The sequence below is a fragment of the Cervus canadensis genome, chromosome 25, assembly GCF_019320065.1.
Source record: "Cervus canadensis isolate Bull #8, Minnesota chromosome 25, ASM1932006v1, whole genome shotgun sequence".
Lineage (NCBI taxonomy): Eukaryota > Metazoa > Chordata > Mammalia > Artiodactyla > Cervidae > Cervus > Cervus canadensis.
The window spans coordinates 6,702,799-6,721,998 of record NC_057410.1 but is presented as its reverse complement, the minus strand read 5'-3'; the positions used below and the strand labels follow the sequence as shown (position 1 = coordinate 6,721,998).

The 19,200-nt window shown below is 47.6% G+C and overlaps 1 protein-coding gene across 1 annotated transcript in view; it reads left to right on the top strand.

The window, feature by feature from the left end:
* The window catches only part of PPM1H (protein phosphatase, Mg2+/Mn2+ dependent 1H), a 290,096-nt gene that overhangs the window by 204,584 nt on the left and 66,312 nt on the right, over positions 1-19,200 (top strand). The window contains exon 6 of the mRNA XM_043447515.1: positions 5,989-6,107. Coding sequence (XP_043303450.1) covers positions 5,989-6,107 — 119 coding nt within the window. The remainder of the gene's footprint in view (positions 1-5,988; positions 6,108-19,200) is intronic.

Genomic DNA, 19,200 nt, shown 5'->3' with positions numbered 1-19,200 from the left:
TAAAAATAATGAACATATTCAAGTGTAGCTGGTGTTACTTGCGTCACCGTGCAGATGTTTCTGACATACAGATATCCAAATAGTGCCATCAAAGCGAGAAAGCTAAAATATATTCAGCAAAGCAGATAAATAGGGAATGTGTCGGAGAGTGTCGAGAATTTTCATTTCACAGGTGGACCTGGGGCCTTAACGTGTGCTTGCTCCCATCTGGGATGTCGATCCCATTACAGTCCACGTTTCTGATACGCCAGCATCCTTAGCTGTGCCTGGGGAAGGGGCAGTCGTTATGCCTATGTTTATGAGCAGCCGGGTATGAGGAGTGGAGTAAAAATCCATGCCAGAACAGTCCGTGAATCCTGCAAGTTTGGAGTCAGAAAATCATTGGATTTTATTGCTGAAAGGAACCTAACGCATTCCAGCTCCCACGTTTTGCAGACTCTAAACTGTGTCTGTGTAGTGCCTACATGTATTATGAGTTAAGTCACTTTTGAGGCTCAAGATTCCAGAATGCTGACTTGAGCAGTGCTTCCAGCAGGGCAGGCCAGCACTAGTGAAGTAACACTAAGCAGTCTGTGTTGCTTGGATGCTGGGCAGGTCCTAAAGAAGTTTCTGAGTTCCCAAGTTGCTGGGCCACTCGGCTTCTGAGAACAGAATGTCTCTGTGCTGGGCCGTTGGGCTGCAGAGGGCTTCAGCATCGCCTGCATTGGCGTCAGGTGTCTACCTGGGCTGGCCCCTTCCAGTGACTCAGATTTTTGGAATATGAAAGGGCTGTAAAACTCCTCTCAACAGTTTTCTCAGACCTAGTTTAAAACCTGGCTTCTCAAAAAATAATAAATTTGAGAGTATTTTCCAAATGAAAATAATCCATATCTACTGGTAGACGTATTCATGAATATAGGTAAGTTAGAAAGGAAACCGTAAGATAATACTGTGTAATATTTTGATGACTTTGAGTGTATGTACCTATATAAACATAAGTACGTACAAGACCATGTTATGGACTGAAGGTGTGTATTCCTCCCCTCACATTCCTGTGGAAACCCTCACCCGCAGTGTACCGAATTTGGAGATAGGACCTTTACAGAAGTAATTAAGGTTAAATGAGGTCATAAGAGTGGGCCCTGATTTGATAGGGTTAGTTTCCTGATAAGAAGAGATGCCAGCATGCTCGATTTCTCTCTCCCCATGAGAGCATAGAGGAAAGCTTGTGAGGTGCAGCAAGAAGGCTGCAGTGTGCAAGCCAGGAAGAGTCCTTACCAGGCAGCAAATCTGCTGGCATCTTGATCTTAGACTTCCCAGACTCCAGTCTGTGAGAAATAATTTTTTGCTGCTTTAAATCCCTCTGTCTGTGGTATTTTGATATGACAACTTGATAGACTTTGCAAACTTTCATGAGTATTGCACGAAAAGGTACACTAATAAGCATGTTTCTCAGAAAACAACACGTATATGTCCCATTATATTGTAGCATCTCATTTTTCATCCATCATCCACCTATTTGTTCTACTTGTACTTAATTCTTGAGTTGTTTCTTTCTTTAACGTCAGTAACTCCATCAGGTCTGACAAATAAAACTGGGCTGAGTATCAAAAGTGCTGCTAAGAAGGAAGCCTACGGTTAGGATGGGAATGGTCATTTTAAAGCACAGTGAAAAGAACTTCCCGGGTGGCTCAGCTGGTGAAGAATCTGCCTGCAATGAAGGAGACCTGGGTTTAATCCCTGGGCCGGGAAGATCCCCTGGAGAGGGGAATGGCTACCCACTCCAGTATTCTTGTCTGGAGAATCCATGAACAGAGGCCCCTGGTGGGCTGCAGTCCATGGGGTCACAAGAAGCTGGACACAACTCAGCAACTAACACTTTCACTTTCAAAAATACACCAGGAGGCAGGATATGTCCTCAGTACACGTGGGATACACATGCATTCTATGGCGGGCAAGACTATAACGGCTCATGTGTCACGTAACATGTGAAATGTGCTGTGGCAGCTAGCCAGAGGAAGAGAAATGATCAGAGAGAGAAACCCAAGGGGGTGGCATCGTATCAGTGGGGGTTGAGTACCACAGTAATTCCTCGGAGATGAGGGACCTTTTCTCTCTCTTTGGACACACCTGAGGTTAACAGTTGATTGCTGCTGTCAGCCCAGTGTCCAACATGACACGGATGTCATCTCCCAGGCGTAAGCAGACATCAGTAGAGGAGGACTGAAGTTCAGAACAGGCGCTCACGCAGCAACTTGGAGGACAAGCCCGCAGACTAAAGGGAAGCGCTGCTGTCCCTGGGGAGTTCCAGCCCAGCAGGGGGACTCAGGGAACTGGCTTCCCCCAAGTAGGCGGCAGAAGAAAGCCGACTCTGGAGGATGACACAGCCTGCTTCAGGTCTCCGCACCCCTGCCTCTGAGGCTTGTGGTGCTTCTACAAGTTGTTAAACCCAGTGAGCCCCCGAAACAGAGCCGGCTCTTGTGGGAAAATCACGAACACAGGGTAACTCAGAACTGGAAAGTGATGAGTGCCATCAGATCCTAAATGTGAAAATGTTTTGGAACAACCTTAACAGGTATTCTTCATTTACATATTCCTTCCTAAATATGCAAAATGTGTGTTAGTGTTAGTTGCCAGGTCATATCAGACTTTTTGCTACCCCCATGGACTGTGTAGCCCACCAGGCTCCTCTGTCCACGGGATTTCTCAGGTGGGAATATTGAAGTGGGTTGCCATGTCCTTCTCCAGGGGGTCTTCACGATCCAGGGATCGAACCCATGTCTCCTGCATTGTAGGAGGATTCTTTCCCATCTAAGCCACCAGGGAAACCTGCAAAACAGTGATAGATAATAGTTTTAGCCTACATTGAAAGGAGCTCTTTAAAAATAATCAATTAAAAAATTGAAGGGATTAGAAAGCATTATGCCTAGTGTAATTGGCAGCTTTTCCCCCCTCCCTTGGAGGTAACTAATGGCGCATCTAATAAAAGGTGTCTTAGAATTGATGGACTACAATAGCCTCTTGTTATAACAGGAGAAGCAGGTGGTTTGTTGAGATCCTGAAAGTCTCTGCATGTGAAGGGACAATGGATATCACAGGTGACCGAGGGTTCAAGGTCCCTTTGAGCCTGCCCATCCCCAGAGGGAGAGGCGTGGTGGCCCCTGTCGGTAGTAGCTACCCTGCAGACTTCTGATACAAGTGCCCAGGCGAACATTCCAATGGTAAAGGCACGAGGGTACAGAATGTACTTAGTCATGGCTTTTGGGTCGTAACCTGTTTGTTACGGTATATGTGTGTGTGTGTGTGTGTGTGTGTGTGTATCATGTACCCGTATTTATACACGTGCATACTCACTCATGTATACACGTATGTTAAATGTTTTTGTTGTCCAGTTACTAAGTCGTGTCCACTCTTTGCAACCCTGTGGTTGTAGGGTTGTAGCCTTCCAGGCTCCTCTGTCCTCCGCGATCTCTGAGTCTGATAGGTCTGTGTATCTGTGACCCGATACACGTAAGTTTCTATACATGCACTCTCGCAGACGCATATTGTGACAGCCTGCTTTTTGTCAATGTGTGTTTGCTCTCTCTGTGTAATTGCACGCCCTCTCTAACCCTTTGTATGTGATCGCACAGAATCCTTTTGTCTGGTTTTGTACTACTTTAATCACTAGTGTTATTCAACGATTTCTTCTCACTATTTGAAGAACATTGTTGTGGCCAAGCTGTGTGCAGATCTGTAATGTTTTTATTCACTAGATCCTCACATGTGCCTATTTGTGGCTCAGACTTGGCATGGAAACAGGCCTGTTGGTGCCTGTCTACTGTTTTTTGTTAATGTGTGTGCAGGTTAAAGGACCAACATGTGGGTTAGGATGGAGGTTATGGGTTTGATGTTAAGCTCACACCCTAGAATCACCCGTTCCTGGCTGATAACCTTAGGGTAGGTGTCTTAACCTCTCTGAACCTTAGTTTCTTCATTTGTAAATTGAGTCTATGACATCGGCTTCATAGAATTGCCAAGGTAATAACATAAGGTGTATCAAGTGCCTGACATGTAGCAACCCCTAGGTCAGTGTTACTCCAGCTTAGAAGGTAAGGGATAGACAAAAACACCATGCTGATATGGTCCCAAAATTTTGAGAGATGACAGAGGGTATATGACAGATGGTGCTGTTCGCTGACTACTGATGCCTTTGGTCCTTAGTTTTTGTGGGCCGACCAAAATAAAGGAGGGGAATGAAATTGTATCTACTCTGTAGGTACAGCTGCCCTCAAGGATGCAATTTCTGCAGTTGCCCAGAGCCTGCACTTGGCTTAATGCTCCACGGTTGCCATCTGGAAATTTTTAATTTTGAATCATGGCTCCATATTTTCCCTTTGCAGTGGGCCCCACAGAGTAGGTCCTGCCCTAAGATTGTGAGGGGTGTGAAATGAGAGCTCACAAAATACTACATAAGACTTGACAACCATTGGATGGATAAATTATTTTCTTTTTATAAACAGAGACCATCATGATCAGTGCACTTTAGATGTCATTTCATTATTCAAATAGTATGAGATAAATCTGCAATTAGTCTCAATGTGCAAGTAAAGAAACTGAGGCCCAAGCAGTTAAGTCACCCAGGAAAACCACTGAGCTTATAAATGCAGAACTTGGATTCGAATCCAAAGCCCACCCCATTGACCTGTGCTATGAGTTTTGGCTCCCTTCTTCCTTTCTGTAAAACCCAGTGTTTTCGTGTCCTTGACACTTGTAGGCAGCACAAGCCTCATTCCCAGCAGAGGTTTCAAAGCCCCTCAGAGAAACTGCAGAATTTCCCCCTGACCTGGACCCTCTCGGGGATATAGCAGACAGGACAGCCCCTCTTCTCACCCTCAGTCCTGCCCCTCCTGTCCCCACGCCTGCGTAGCATCCCTAGCTCAGAGTTCTGTTGGCTGGTCCAATCTGACCAGCCTGGGGAGAGTTCAGCTGGCTTCGTCTGACTCCTAATACACTTGGCTGCTAATGGCTAGCATCCGACAGAGACCTCTGAACCACCATGAGAATCAGTGGGAGATCGGTTGGTGTCGGGTCCTGGGAACGAGGCTGCGGGAGACGTCTATTTCCAGCAGGCCAAGGACACGGCCATCTGTCCTGTGGCAGGGAGCCCTGGTTCTCCTGCAGTGCCGGGCCGTGATCTGCTCTGTTCACTCTTTTCTCTGCCAGAGAAGGAGAGGGAACCATTCCAGCACACCACTAACAAGCAGGTATATGGCCTGGTACAGGGCAGACCCAGGGCAACTGCTTACGATGCGTCGACTCCAAGCAGGGACGTTCATACTTGAGCATTTCGTCTCTTGGATAACTGGATTTGAATTTGGAGCGTGACAATGAAACTGTTTGTTTTTTCACAGCGATCCCCTAAGTGGCTGTTTGCTCAAGACTTGTGTAGTGTGAACAGAGATTTGGGGGAGGGGAAGAAGCCATCTGCTCTGGAGCAGTCTTCCAATTACATGATCAAATTACTGCAGAGCAAAATGGAGGGGATCCAAGAGAAAGTTCCTGTCTGGTGCATGCAGCCCCAGCCCTCTCTCTCAGGCCATTGTGTTGACATGGAGACCCACACGCAGCTTGCAGAGCCAAGGCCATGATAACTAGGAACATGCGCAGGAGGCAAGCGGAGAGAGTCAGGGTGAGCTTTCCGGCCGTTCAGCCAAGTGAAGCCATCTTGAATTTGAATTAAAAAGTGAACCTTTTTCTTGCTTTAGAGATACATTTCTCCGATTACAATTAATTTATCATCTCACATGAAAAAGTCATGTCTTTTTATAAATTACATTCATGATTTTTATTTGTTGATATTGTATTCAGGTTCTTGAATCTATTTATCTCCCTGAAAAATTTGAGAACCATTTTCTAATTTCATAAATGTGGCCTGTGTCAATTTGCAGAGCATCCTTGGGTCTTATTTTTTTCCTCTAAATATGTGTGGTTTTTTTTTTTCCCTTCTTCTTCTCTTTTTGCTATTAGGCATTCATGCAGCCTCACTTGCTGGGAAATGAGTTCACACATTTGGAGTTTCCAAGGAGAGTACAGAGGAAGGAACTTGGAAAGAAGATGCTCTACAGGGATTTTAATATGACAGGCTGGTAAGAACATGCCTCCCTCTGCCTGGGCACTGCCACGGTGTCCGTGAAGGCAGCATCGCCGCCACGAAAAGTCAGTTCTGCAGTTTGGATCAGGAGGTGCAGGCGGAGCCCTGGGCTGGTGGGGAAGGAAAAGGGTCTAATCCTGCTGCTGCTGCTCTCAGATCTGGGTGTTGGTTTGCTCCTCTGCTCTCCGAGGCCCTCCCTAAGGACACTCGACCCACCAAGCTGATGTAATCCCCCACTTCACACAGAGCAGGAATTTGGGGGCTTTTAAAACACATTAAACTTGGTTTTTTTTAGGTCACAGTTACTTAAGGAGGTAACAGGGCTCAAAGGAATGAGCCAAAGCTCTATTTGGCCAGACCAGCTTGGATTTGAATCATAACTCTGACCTTTCTGAATAGGCCGAGTTGGATAAACTACTTAACCCCTACGAGTTCAGTTTCCCATGAATAAAATGAAAAGAATACTCTCTGAAGGGTGGGTGTAAGGACCAGCGGTAATGAGCTGTCATTATTTCACCACATTTCGCCACAAAAGAGCTCTTGACAAAGGGCATCATATTCTCCAAACACACCTACCTATATAAGGCACCCAAACCATTTCTGTGGGTCAGTAGTTAACATTGACTAAGACCTCATCTGTTTGTTCCAACTGAAAATAGATATGATGATGAAGTACGAAGACTTCATAAGGTTGGCGTAAGGACGAAGCGAGGGGAGAGTGGCTGGCACAAAGGAGCGGGGGCGGGGGGGGAAGTTTGCTCTAAGACCCCGCGGTCCTGACCAGGGAGCCCCTCGCCAGTCTGGAGGACAGCAGAATGGGACAGCGGCCTCTTTCCTTGCCCCGTCCCCAGCACAGGGTACAAAGTAGATTCCATTATCTCTTCTTGTTGGACTAAAATAGCAGTAAAGATGGTCACAGCCCAAATTCCCATGGGGATGACTGTTAGGCTGAAAATCCACTCCAAGGGTACGCACTGTCTTAAAGGAATAGTCGAGCTACCCGGCCAGGATCAGAGGCTATCCTGAGACATGTCCAGTTGTCTTTTGTCATCCAAAGAGATCCTCACCAGTATCCACCCTTCTTCTAGAGCAGGGTAAGCAAATTGCAGCCTGAGAACCAAATTCCACCCCACCACCACCTCTGCCTGTAAATAACTTTGAAAAGTACAGTCACATTCTTTTGTTTATGTTTGATCTGTCACTTCATGCGACAACAGAGCCTTTGAGTGGTTGCAGCAGGGCTTTAAAAATACTTACTCCTATCAATGTATGACAAAACCCACTGGAAAAAAAAAAAAAAATACTTACTCCTGCTCTAAAACATGATTGGATTTATCAGAAAGGGTTTACCATGTTTGCCGCTCTGAGCTCTGAAGTTTTGTTGCTCCAGACTGGGTTTTCTTGCAAATGCATTTTTATTCAATCAGCAGAATCAGCACTCCTTACAGAGAAGTTTCAGGTGAGGGTTCATGTAATTCAGAAAACCGTGGAGGCGTTTGGTCTGGTCTTTGTAGAATTTGAAAGGTGGACTGAAAACCATTCCGGGTTAGGAACCCACGTGGTTATAAACACATAAACAGAAAGAGCAAAGCTAAGAGACAGCGTGGAAAATGGCCAAAATGGGGGGAGAGTGTGGCTGTAGGAAGTCAGGCTGAGATGGTACCGGGAGAGCATAACTGAGAATGTGGGAAGCCAGACAGAGAAATTGAGGTTTACAGTGAGACCCTGCTGGTTACACTTTTGTGTTGCTGAGGAGAATGAAATGATAAAAGCAATGCTTTAGGAAGGTTATTGTACAGTAAGAGAGGGAGAATGACCAGGAGAGAAAGCAGATTCAGATATCTAGAGAAAAACTATCACAGAAATTTGGATATGAGATCTCCAGAGCCAAATAGAGGGATGGAAGCAGAAAACAGAGAAGGCAAGGAAATAAACAAGAAACTAGATGGTTTTGGTCAAGGGATAAATGTCAGGGGTAAGTCATCAGTTCCTCTAATTATAGGGGTCTGTCAGCCCCCAGAGGGGCAGCTGGGTTCCTCATCCTGTGCCTGACATGTAGTCGACAGGCTGTGATTATTGGATGAAAGGTGTGATTGACAGAAGTTGATGGGGGTGGCGGACACACAGATGGTTGATGGAACGGGTAGGAATGAGAAGCCAGCACACAAGCCATGTTGAGCTTGAGGCAAGGCTGTTTGTATTTTCTTTCTATGCCAAAAAGGCAAATTAGATCTCAGCAGTCACAACAAACTTGGTAAACAAATGGCTAAAGATTACCCCTTTTTACAGTTTTTTTTAAACGTAGATAAGTTCAGGATTAGATTACATCCAGCTTTATACACACACAGTTATTCTCTTTTGCTCTCTATCTAACATGCAGGCATGCACACGCATTAGCAGGGTCTTAAGCAAGTGAACAGTCCATAAATGGGCTGTATTTAACTGTGCAGAACTCCACAAGGTACCAAATAACCAAGGAGCCAAGACTGAGAATGGCTTCGGTCAGATGTGATTTGCTCATTTGTTTCAGCAAAGTTCCCTGTGTGGCTGTAGGCTCACAACTTTGGCTACAAGTGGAGATTGATGTACATCTTTGTTTATTTCCTATCTGTTGTTACTTAGGATTTGAAAATGACACTTACGGAAAAGGAGAGATCTATCTTTGTTGGAAGAAGTTGGGAAGTTTAAAACCAATTTAGACTACTGCCTATGTAAACTCCTTCTGCCCACCTCCCAGCTTTAATGAGTTCTTTTAAAAAATGTTTTTCACCTCTAATGGAAAACCTCAAACCTAGCAGTTATTTTTTCAGGACTTAAGAAACATGGACTCCCAGTTTCCTATTTTTCTGAGTTGTCTATTAGAGAAGGGCTGGCAAATGAATTAAACAGAAAGAGACAAGGATCTGCAGCCTCTTTTTCCATGAAAGCCCTAAATTACTGCCAAGGTGCTGGGATTGGTTGAAGGTGGACTGGTGGGTGTTGGGAATGCATCATGCTCAAGGAGACAGGTATGTCCTCACCCCAACCCTCCTTTATGTTTCTTGGCTTCAGAATTAGTCTTGGCCTGTGAACTTGTAAACCTTTCTAACAAGTAAGGGTTCATCCATTGCCAAGCTGTTGAAACCTTGTAGCAAAGACTTAGTTGTGGAAATGTTTATCTGCCTGCTTGTCCCTACTGGTCATGGGGCTGGCTAACAGTGAGGGAGACAGCTAAGGGCCAGGCACCAACTGCGATGAGGCCTTTACACACTTCCTGTGAACTAGGTCCATTTTACAGATGAGGAAACTGAGGCACATGGGCCAAGTTGCTCAAAGTCGTTCAACTGGTAAGGGGAGAAGCCAGTCTGTGAACCCAGGTGACCTCACTTCAGGGGTACACTGTTCAGTCTGGTGCTAAACTGTCAAATGCCAAAAGAGGAGTCCTCCTCCTCATTCCCATTTTGCAGCTGAGCAAAGTGAGGCTGAGAGGGATTAAGTGGTTTACACTTACTTAAGTGGCCAGGAATGCAAAAATGTCAGAATAACCCAGGCTTCTGATTCTTAGCCTGGGGCTCTTTCTGATACAATGGATCAACTTTTCTTCAGAGTGAGATTAGACATGATTATTCAGTTTTGAGCTATGGTGGAAATTTAAGCAGGGGACCTCCATCTACCCAGATCAGTGTCTCCTTGCCAGCCCTTTAGAGGACAAGAGGATGAAATAAAACATTTCGGGAGCTGCCGAGGTAGTCATTTTTCCAGTTCTCAATCTGACCCAGTGGACTGTTGGCCAAATTAAACTGTGATGCTTCACACTCGTCACTAGAAGTCTGTGTGTGGTTTGGGGGTGGTGATGATGGGGACGATCCCCAAAGCACCAGATTTCCTTTACTTAGGAAAATTGACCGCTCTCATTAGAGGAGCATCCTGCCAGCTTTCCGTGGTGTGTCTGCAGCCGAGAGGAAGTGTGGGAGAGGATGTCAGCTCCGGGAAGCCTGCTCTCGTAATTAAGGATGAGTCTGTTGCCTTCGGATGGGGATTCTTTCTCTCCCACCCTCGTGCTTTCTCGGAGACCATGGAGCTTGGCAGGCCCAGATTGTATAGAGGACAAAAGGTTATTGTCACCCAGACCTTCCTGATGAAATCTGTCTCGTCCCTGGCTCCCCCACCTCCTTTCTGCTCAGGTGGTTTGCACAGTGGTTTGATTTACGCAGGCTTCCCCCCCCCCCCTCTTTTTTTAAAGTTATTTTATAAATCAAGTTTTGTTTCTTTTGTTTTTTTGCGTGTGGTTTTTTTTTTTTTTTTTAACTGTGGTGGGTGGGTCTTTGTGTGCTGGCTTCTCTTCTGTGGAGCATGGGCTCCAGGACAAGCAGGCTTCAGTAGTTGCAGCTCCTGAGCTCTAGAGCGCAGACTCCATTGTGGCACATAGGCATACTTACTCTGCGGCATGAGGGGGGATCTTCCCAGACCAGGGATCGAACCCATGTCTCCTGCATTGGCAGGCAGATCCTTTACCTCTGAGCCGCCAGGAAAGCCCCACAAAGGCATTTTCTAACAGCACCCTGGATGCTGAGTCGGTCCCTGGCATGTCCCAGCTCTTAACCTTCCGTGCCAGATGTCCTTGGTCCTGGCGCCAGAACCTTGGCCTTGGACTTGGTACGAGCCGTGTCCCTCCTCCCCAGCCCTTTGTGTGAAGCTGCCGTCTGTCGCACGATGCTCACTAGCTGACATTGTGAGCCCAGCGTCCTGACCCACTCCCCTCTGAGCCGTCTCCGGCCGTAATTTGCTGGCAGGCATCTGTGTTCCCGAGCTAAAACAACCGTTTCTCACAGCTGGCTCTGTGGCCCCGAGTGCCCGCTCCTGTGGCTGCGGCGACTTGGCTTTCTCGTGTAGGATCTCTGTTCTTTGTGCTCTGGGTCTGGCCGCATGGGGTGACGAGCAAGGCTGGGCCCCCCCACACACCCCAGCGCACACGGGAGGGGGCCAGCGCTTCACCCCTGGCTTTGGGCCAGACTCTCCAGCAGCTGTTCCTGGGCTGATGGGATTTGTTGAGAGCGAGGGCCAAAGAGGACAAGTCCATCGTGTGAATGCAAGATTGCTTCCAGATGGTTCTGGTTAACAGTAAAGTACACCAAAATTCTTTCTTTAAGCAAAGCCGTTTTAACGTTTATGATGGTCTGATTTCAGGGACCAGTAACATGAGACAGCATGGCTTGCTTAGGAAAGAGAGTGCTGCTTGGGTACTGGCCCTCACTCTGCCCAGGTTCTGGGGCCCTGGGCAAATCCCGAGCCCGGGGTCGCTTGTTTATAAAACACTTCCTGTGCCCTTCTCTGCCAACCTCCAGAGGGGGTGGGCTTTGCGTTGCTTTTCCGAGCTTCTGAAAAAGACAGATTCCATTAGGAAAATTCCAGTGATGGTAACCTTTCACTTCTGTCTCTTGCAGCCCTTAACTCTTTTGTGATTCCAACTTGATGACGCATCAGGGTAATTGTTCCCTCCTCTATTTCCCTTGAAACTGAGAGCTGATAAATCAGAGGCTTTCCCCTTGGGAACAGAGTGGCGTCCACCGCCATTTTCTTCTCTCAGCGTTCACTACCTTTTTGAAGGCAAAGGAAAACTTTTCTGTTCCATGTCCTCTCTGGCAGAGTGGCCACTCACCGCCGGGGACCATTTCAATCTAAATTAGTTAAAATTAATTAAAAGTAAAAATTGGTTTCCCGCGTCACAGCAGCTGCATCTCAGTTGTTCAGTGGCCACATGTGGCTCATGGCCACTGAAGTGGACATGACGGATATAGAACATTTCCGTCATCACACAAAGTCTTAGCAGATGGCACTGCAGTCTGGGTAACGTAAGGGTTTAACTGGGGTGGAGGACGATGCCGGGAGCTGTCTGTGATTGAACAACCCCGTAGCAAGGAGTTAAAAAGACAGCTGAACCAAGATGGGGGGAACAGAATGTTGTGGCCATGTTCGGTGGCTTCTGACCCTGCTGCTGCTGGACTCCAAGTCCAGAAGTGGGAGATGGGCTTCCCTCTAGTTTTCAGACCTTCGGGGGCAAAGGTCATTGTGTTTAGGGACGTCTGGTCTGCAGCAGTCCCTTACTGGCAAGCCTGCTGGCCAGTCTGAAGGAAGACCCATTCCATCTGCCCTGGTCAGTAACACACCTCCCTCCTCTGGCCCCCCCTCTCTGCCACCTCCTAGACTGTGCCAGCCGTTGGCACTTTTATTCATCTTGTTTTTTTCTCTCACTTCTTGGAGACACTTTCAGACCCTGAGGATCAGGTTGAAAAGCAGCTTCACTTGCAGCCCTTTTCCTTTCTGGTTGAGGTTGACATTTATTCTCAGGGTGCAGCCTGGAGCCCAGCTCCGGGTTGAGCGCTGCAACCCCCCAGCACTGGACTTCTTACCAACCATCCCAACATCTTCTGGAGAGAAACTCACCAGAGGCAGCCCCCAGCGTGGGGTGGAGCTGCTGGGTCATTTCACAAACAGTTTAGTTTCTTCCATCTTCTTCTTTATTGCTCTTTTCAATGCCCTCTGATGGTGCATTCAGGCAGGCTGACAGGGAAGGGGATAAGCAGATTGAGAAACGCCAAAGAACGCTTTATGAAGCCAGCTCCAGAGCTGTACCCGCGTTTTAATATAAATTGATTTATTGAACCAAGCACAGAAGCCCTGTTACAGAAACCCCAGGCTGTGTCCTCCCGAGGACCACCTTAAAAAAGCAGCCCCAACTGACACTCCTCATTAGCTTTTCCACTGATCCCCAGGCAGTTTTTAAAGGGACAGTGTCCCTCCTTTGGGCTGAATTTATATGCTGTGGGTCTAATTAGCTCAGCATTATTAGTCCTGCTCAGAAAGCCTGCATTTTCTAGCAGCTTGACTTTTGAGTTTTCAAGAGTAATTGGAAAATTCAAACCCTGTCCTCCTCCTCTTCTTGATTTTAATCACCTTTAACCCAGTCTTTGGAAATTTACCTGCAGAAGTCCCTGACTTCCATGGTTGAGGTGCGTGCAGTCCCTCCTTGTTGCAAATCCTGACATTACTGTGGGGCCATAGACTTCACCAAGGAGGCTTTTTATACTCACCAGAGAAATAGCACATTTTAATTTTATAATCACTTCACAAGAAAGCAGGCCATTCCTGAGTTAAACCTGGGATTCATTTCCTCCCAGCCACTGGTATTTTCATAATTTAATGATTATGGGCCACCTTGGCTGCAGTCTGATGGTGGAAAGCAATCTGGAAATCAGAGTTAATGGAGAGAAGAGGGGTTTGGATGGCATCTCAGAGAATTTTAACCCCAAACCTCGGGAGATTGTAGTAGATTGGGGGTTGGCTGGGACAGGGGTTAGGTCCCTGAGACGTCCCCGTGTTCCCAGCTCGGTGGGACCCAGACTGAAGGCAGAGCGGGTCAACCCCACGTCGGGAGGGGCCGCTCCCACGTTCCCCAAGCTGCGATGATGAATGGATATTTTCGAGGTGCATGTTCTGCATTTTTTCAAGGTTTGCACCTCTGGCTGCAGGAGCAGCAGGGAGCAGAGCCAACCCTGCCGTGTGCAGCACATGTCCCGACAGTGATAAATGACCCCTCGCTCCCCGCCCTCCTCCCCCTGGCTCTGCCTGTGAGGCCAGCGGAGGCCGAGAGATCTTTACAAATGGTTGGGAACCGAGACAGGCCGGCGTGGTCAGCCCACGGGGAGGAGAAAGGAAAGAGATGCCCCGCAACGATCGTCCACTCACTCACTATACACTCACAGGCCTCTCTCTCTGCTTTACTGATAGGTATAAATGTCTTATTCCTGCAGTCATCAAACCACTTCCAAGCGTTTTCCCCCCATCAGACCCTGTGAACAGCCACACACTTATCTGTATTCCTTTATTTACCCCCAAACATCGGGTCTCTCCCGCTTCTCCCCCAGTGAGTGCTGTTTTCAGGCACACACAGTACATGTGAGGGGCTGACTTAGCTCCAAGTCATCTGGGGGAGGTTTGAGGATGTCAAGTGCTTGCCCACATCCCTGTGAAAATAAGCAGTGTCCTATTAGCCAAGGAACCCCAGGGCACGCTTGTTTCTATATTCGACAAACCTTTACTGTACATCTGCAGCATGTTAGACATTGAGTCGTAGTTAGGAACAAGGGATGTGGAGCCAGACCACCTGGCTGGGATAGTGCCCAGGTGTGGCTGGGACAAATCACGCCGCCTCTCTCTTCCTCCGTTTCCACACATGTACAGGGGGCTAATGGCAGAACCTATCAATCGGGTGGTGTGACTCGGTCAGTGCATTGAGCGAAGCTGGCATTTAGTAAGTGATGTGTGTGTCTGGTAATATGATCATTAGATGCGATGGAAGCTGGAAGGGTCAGCAAGATCTGATCCTTGCCCTGGATTATACGGCCTAATAATGTGTGTTGAGATGCTCGTTTCTCAATGGTAACAAGAGGCTAGAAGCTGCAAGGAAAAAAGAAGGTAGTTTAGAGAAGCAGGAGATTGAAGGGGTGCTGGCCACTTCCATGGGGGCAGGTCTGTCCCACAGCCACTGTGCCAGCTTGACTCTGAGAAGAGTTCAGGATGCCAGGAAGCCCCTCTGGCCCTGGAAGCTGCTGCGTAGTGATTGTTTTATTCGTGAGGGTTTTTTGTGTTTTTTGCTTGTTTGCTTTAAATCCATCCACGGACTTTCCATCTGCCTCTGTGCTGGACTTCCTGAGATACCACTGCAGTTCTTCTCAGCCACAGCCCAGGAGCTGGGTCTCCAAGCCCCTCCCTGGCCAACGCATGTCCTCACGTAGGAAGGATCTTATCAGCTAAGACAGTGCTCACATCATAGAGGTGGTCAGCTAGCCCAGGGGCCAGCTTTCTAGAAATTGATCAAACAATACCATTTTCCCTATAAATCTATTTTTAAAATCTCAAGAGTCAGACAGGTAGATCGGTTGGAATGTGTGGATGAATAGTTAAAGCAGGACAAAATATAGGGCTTTTCAAAAGGGGGTTTGAAGAAAAAAGGCCCTGTGGCTATAGAAGAGGGACCAGTGGTTTGGGGGAACTGAGATTGGGATTGGGGAAGACTCAGTGGGGAAGGTCGTGTTTGAACCAAAGTTCTGAAACAGGAGAGGTTTCGGAGGGTTGAGAGAAGGATACGTTGAGCAGAGTGTGTAGCTCAAGTGGAAGCCCAGAGATGTGCAAGTCAGTTGTGTGTCCTGGGAATGTGTAAGCTGGAGGTCATATTCAGAATATTTTGACAGTCAGCATGGAGGACTAGGCTCCATCTGGGTCCTAGACGTCCTCTTGCTGTGCCAGGCATTAATTCTCTCTTTACCACGTCATAGGGATTCCAGGGGAGAATCCAGCAAATGGGGGTCGTTGCGGACTTGTGACAGTCATTATTTGCAAGCCAGCACCGGGGAACATCAGTGTTTCCAACCTCCGTGCACACTTACTGGTACACGTCAGCTAGATAATGTTCCCGATGGTGCGTGCATGCTGAGTGGCTCGGTCATGTCCAACTCTTTGCGACCCTGTGGACTGCAGCCCACGAGGCTTCTCGGCCCATGGGATTCTCCAGGCAAGAATACTAAAGTGGGTTGTCGTGCCCTCCTCCAGGGGATCTTCCCTACCCAAGGATTCGAACCAATGTGTCTTGGGTCTCCTGCATTGGCAAGCAGGTTCTTTACCAGTAGTGCCACCTGAGAAGCCTAATGTAAGTTAGGGAAGCTTTGAATGCCATGCTAAGGATGGCAGTAACTATCACAATTTTATTTTTCCACCCTCCGGAGCTCTACACATGTATAAAGTATGAGAATGACAGACGGTAGGACAGAAATATAGAGCTGACAGTATATTTAGGACACAGAGTTCAATCCTCAGCTTATTTATCAGATCCTGTTTTTTAATGAAATTCCAGAGAAGTGAGTACTGTAACACTCCAACACATTTCCAGGTACTTTACAACCCTGCCAAGGAAACATTGTCCTATGCCCACCCTACAGACCTTAAGTTATAAAATTTCATTCTTGCCAGAGGAAAAGTTTTTCTTATTCTTGCCACCCTCTCTCTGCCCACCACGTTTCAGACTAGGAAAAAAGTGTTGCTGGTTTCAAGCTGACAATCCTATAAAGGTACTAATCCACCATGGCTTCAGAGTCGACTGGGGAGCTGGTTTAAACCCCTGCATTCTGGGATTACCCCAGGAATCCACATAAAACAGTGAGAAGACCACCATTCCATGCCCTGAAAGACCTTGCTCCATCTTCATGTTCCTCTGACCTTCGGACAAATCAATCCAAGACTTATTTAGAGCAAGGACAAGGTCCTGTGTCTGTCCCTCACTGAAGAGCTGAACACATCTCTCTGTGAGAACCAGGCATGCTGGTAGCGCATCCACTTTTTATCCTTCACCTTGTTACTCTGGCAAAGGCAATGAGACTCTGCCAGTTCTAGGTTCAGATTCCTCTGGGAATAAATCAGCCTTGTCTGTCATCCTGGGTCAATCAAATGCTATGCATCGTGCTCAGTAGCTTAAAGGACAAGGCACCAAAGCTTCATCTATGTGGAGTGATGAGTTGTAACCATTACTTACTCATTCAGTGAACTGGGTGTGGTGCTGGGCTTTGGGGAAGTAAAGAAGATTGAAGCAGTCCCTGACCCCAGGGTGCTTACAGTCAAGTGTAGAATAAATCATACCCAAACTGGCAGAGGAGAGTTTACCCACAGTGAAGCTTTTCACCTAGGGTGGTCAAAATATTCCAGAGTCCCTGAGGTCCTAGAATCTGGGATTTTTTTTTTTTTAACCTCTCAAAGTAAAGTCGCTCAGTCATGTCCAACTCTTTGCGACCCCATGGACTGTAGCCTACCAGGCTCCTCTGTCCATGGGATTTTCCGGGAAAGAGTACTGGAGTGGGTTGCCATTTCCTTCTCCAGGGGATCTTCCTGACCCAGGGATCTATCCCGGATCTCCAGCATTGCAGATAGATGCTTTACCGTCTGAGCCAGATTCTTACATGTCCTTCAACATTGACCTTGGGCAGCCCTAGACATTTGTACTGTGGATATATAAAATGAGTTAGTCACTCAGTCGTGTCTGATTCTTTGCGACTGCATAGGCTATAGCCCGCCAGGCTCCTCTGTTCCCGGGATTCTCCAGACAAGAACACTGGAGTGGGTTACCATTCCCCTCTCCAGGGGATCTTCCTGAACCAGCGATCACGCCTGGGTCTCCTGCATTGCAGGCAGGCCCTTCACCACGTGCGCCGTCAGGGAGGCCCCGTGGATATGAGCAGCGGCTCACAGAAATGACTGACTAACCAGCGCTGGGCGCACTGGGCTCTCCAGCAGGTTATCCTATGTGTCCTCCTGCTCCTGCTCGGGAACCTCCTTGCCCAGCTGCATGGACCAAAGACTGTGCTCGGGAGGGGGCTGTGGTTGGACCTGCTGGGAAAGATAAGGACTGACGAAGCCAACAGTGGGTCAGAGTTGAGTGGAGCCTTTCTTTTTCCCTGTTGACACTTGTGCCCATAACCTGGACATGGTCCAGGCCCTGGGCGTGGTATGAATACATGGGTGAGGTCTGCTACTGCTGCTAAGTCACTTCAGTCGTGTCCGACTCTGTGCGACCCCATCCCTGCGATTCTCCAGGCAAGAGCACTGGAGTGGGTTGCCATTTCCTTCTCCAGTGCATAAAAGTAAAAAGTGAAAGTGAAGTCACTCAGTCGTGCCAACTCTTCGCGACCCCATGGACTGCAGCCTACCAGGCTCCTCCATCCATGGGATTTTCCAGGCAAGAGTACTGGAGTGGGGTGCCATTGCCTTCTCTGGTGGGTAAGGTCAGGGTATCTCAATTACTGGGTTTTCACTCCTATTCTTCCTAAGTAAGTGGTCCTCCCTCCGCAAATCTGCCTACTCCTTCTGGGTGGCCTTGCCTCACTCTCGGAAAAACTGGGCATTTAAGTATAAAGATTTAAGGTCTTTCAATTCCAATCAACAGAACAACTTGAGAGCCAGACCTCAGGTTAAAGCTAATTCTGCAGTGACCTTGAATCTCTCCATTTTGTCAAGGGAAGAGCAGCCTGAGAAGGTGGTATGTTTAAACCTCCGTGCACCTTCCATAAAAACCTGGAAAGGGATTGGACTTCAAAAAATGTTAAGATATACTCGGAGCATGAAGATTAGCCATATTAAACATTCCTGTTGCACACCATGCCATTTGATGGTGTTTACCCGCATCCCCAGCACTTCAGGGGCGGGCAGAGAGCCGTGATGGAGAGCACAGTGCACTTTGCGGCCAATCTGGCTTAACCCGTGTGGTTTCCTAGCAGTGTGACCTCTGTTCTCTTACTTGTGTGATGGGTTTAAGGTTAATACCTGTCTTACAAGCTTGTTCTAAGCATCATATAGGTTTTAAAAATATGAGTGCTGGGACTTCCTTGATGGTCCAGTGGTTAAGACTCCACGCTTCCACTGCAGAGGCCATGGATTCGATCCCTGGCCAAGGAGTTATGATCCTCCATTGCGCATGGTGGCCAAAAGTAAATAAGTGCTTTAAAAAGTGCTTAGAGCGAAGTGGTGGTAGTTTAGTCGCTAAGTCGTGTCCAGTTCTTGTGATGTACGGACTGTAGCCTGCCAGGCTCCTCTGCCGTGGGATTCTCCAGGCAAGAATACTGGAGTGGGTTGCCATTTCCTTCTCCAGGGGATCTTCCTGACCCAGGGATCGAACCCAGGTCTCCTGCACTACAGGCAGATTCTTTACCAACTGAGCTATGAGCGAAGCCCAAAGTAGAGTGAAGTGAGTGTGCAATAAATGCTGGGTTTATTAGAATTCTGTAGGTGTTTGGGGTAAGGTGATGGCTAAAGCTTTAACAGTAGCTGCCTTTGAGGTCCATCATCTGAAGTAGTAGTGAAAGTATTAGTTGCTCAGTTATGTCTGACTCTTTGTGACCCTATAGACTATAGCTCTCCAGGCTCGTCTGTCCGTGGGATTTTCCAGGCAAGAATACTGGAGTGGGTAACCATTCCCTTCTCCAGGAGATCTTCCCCACACAGGGATCGAACTCAGATCTCCTGCGTTGCAGGCAGATTCTTTACTTCTGAGCCACTATTGGTTAATA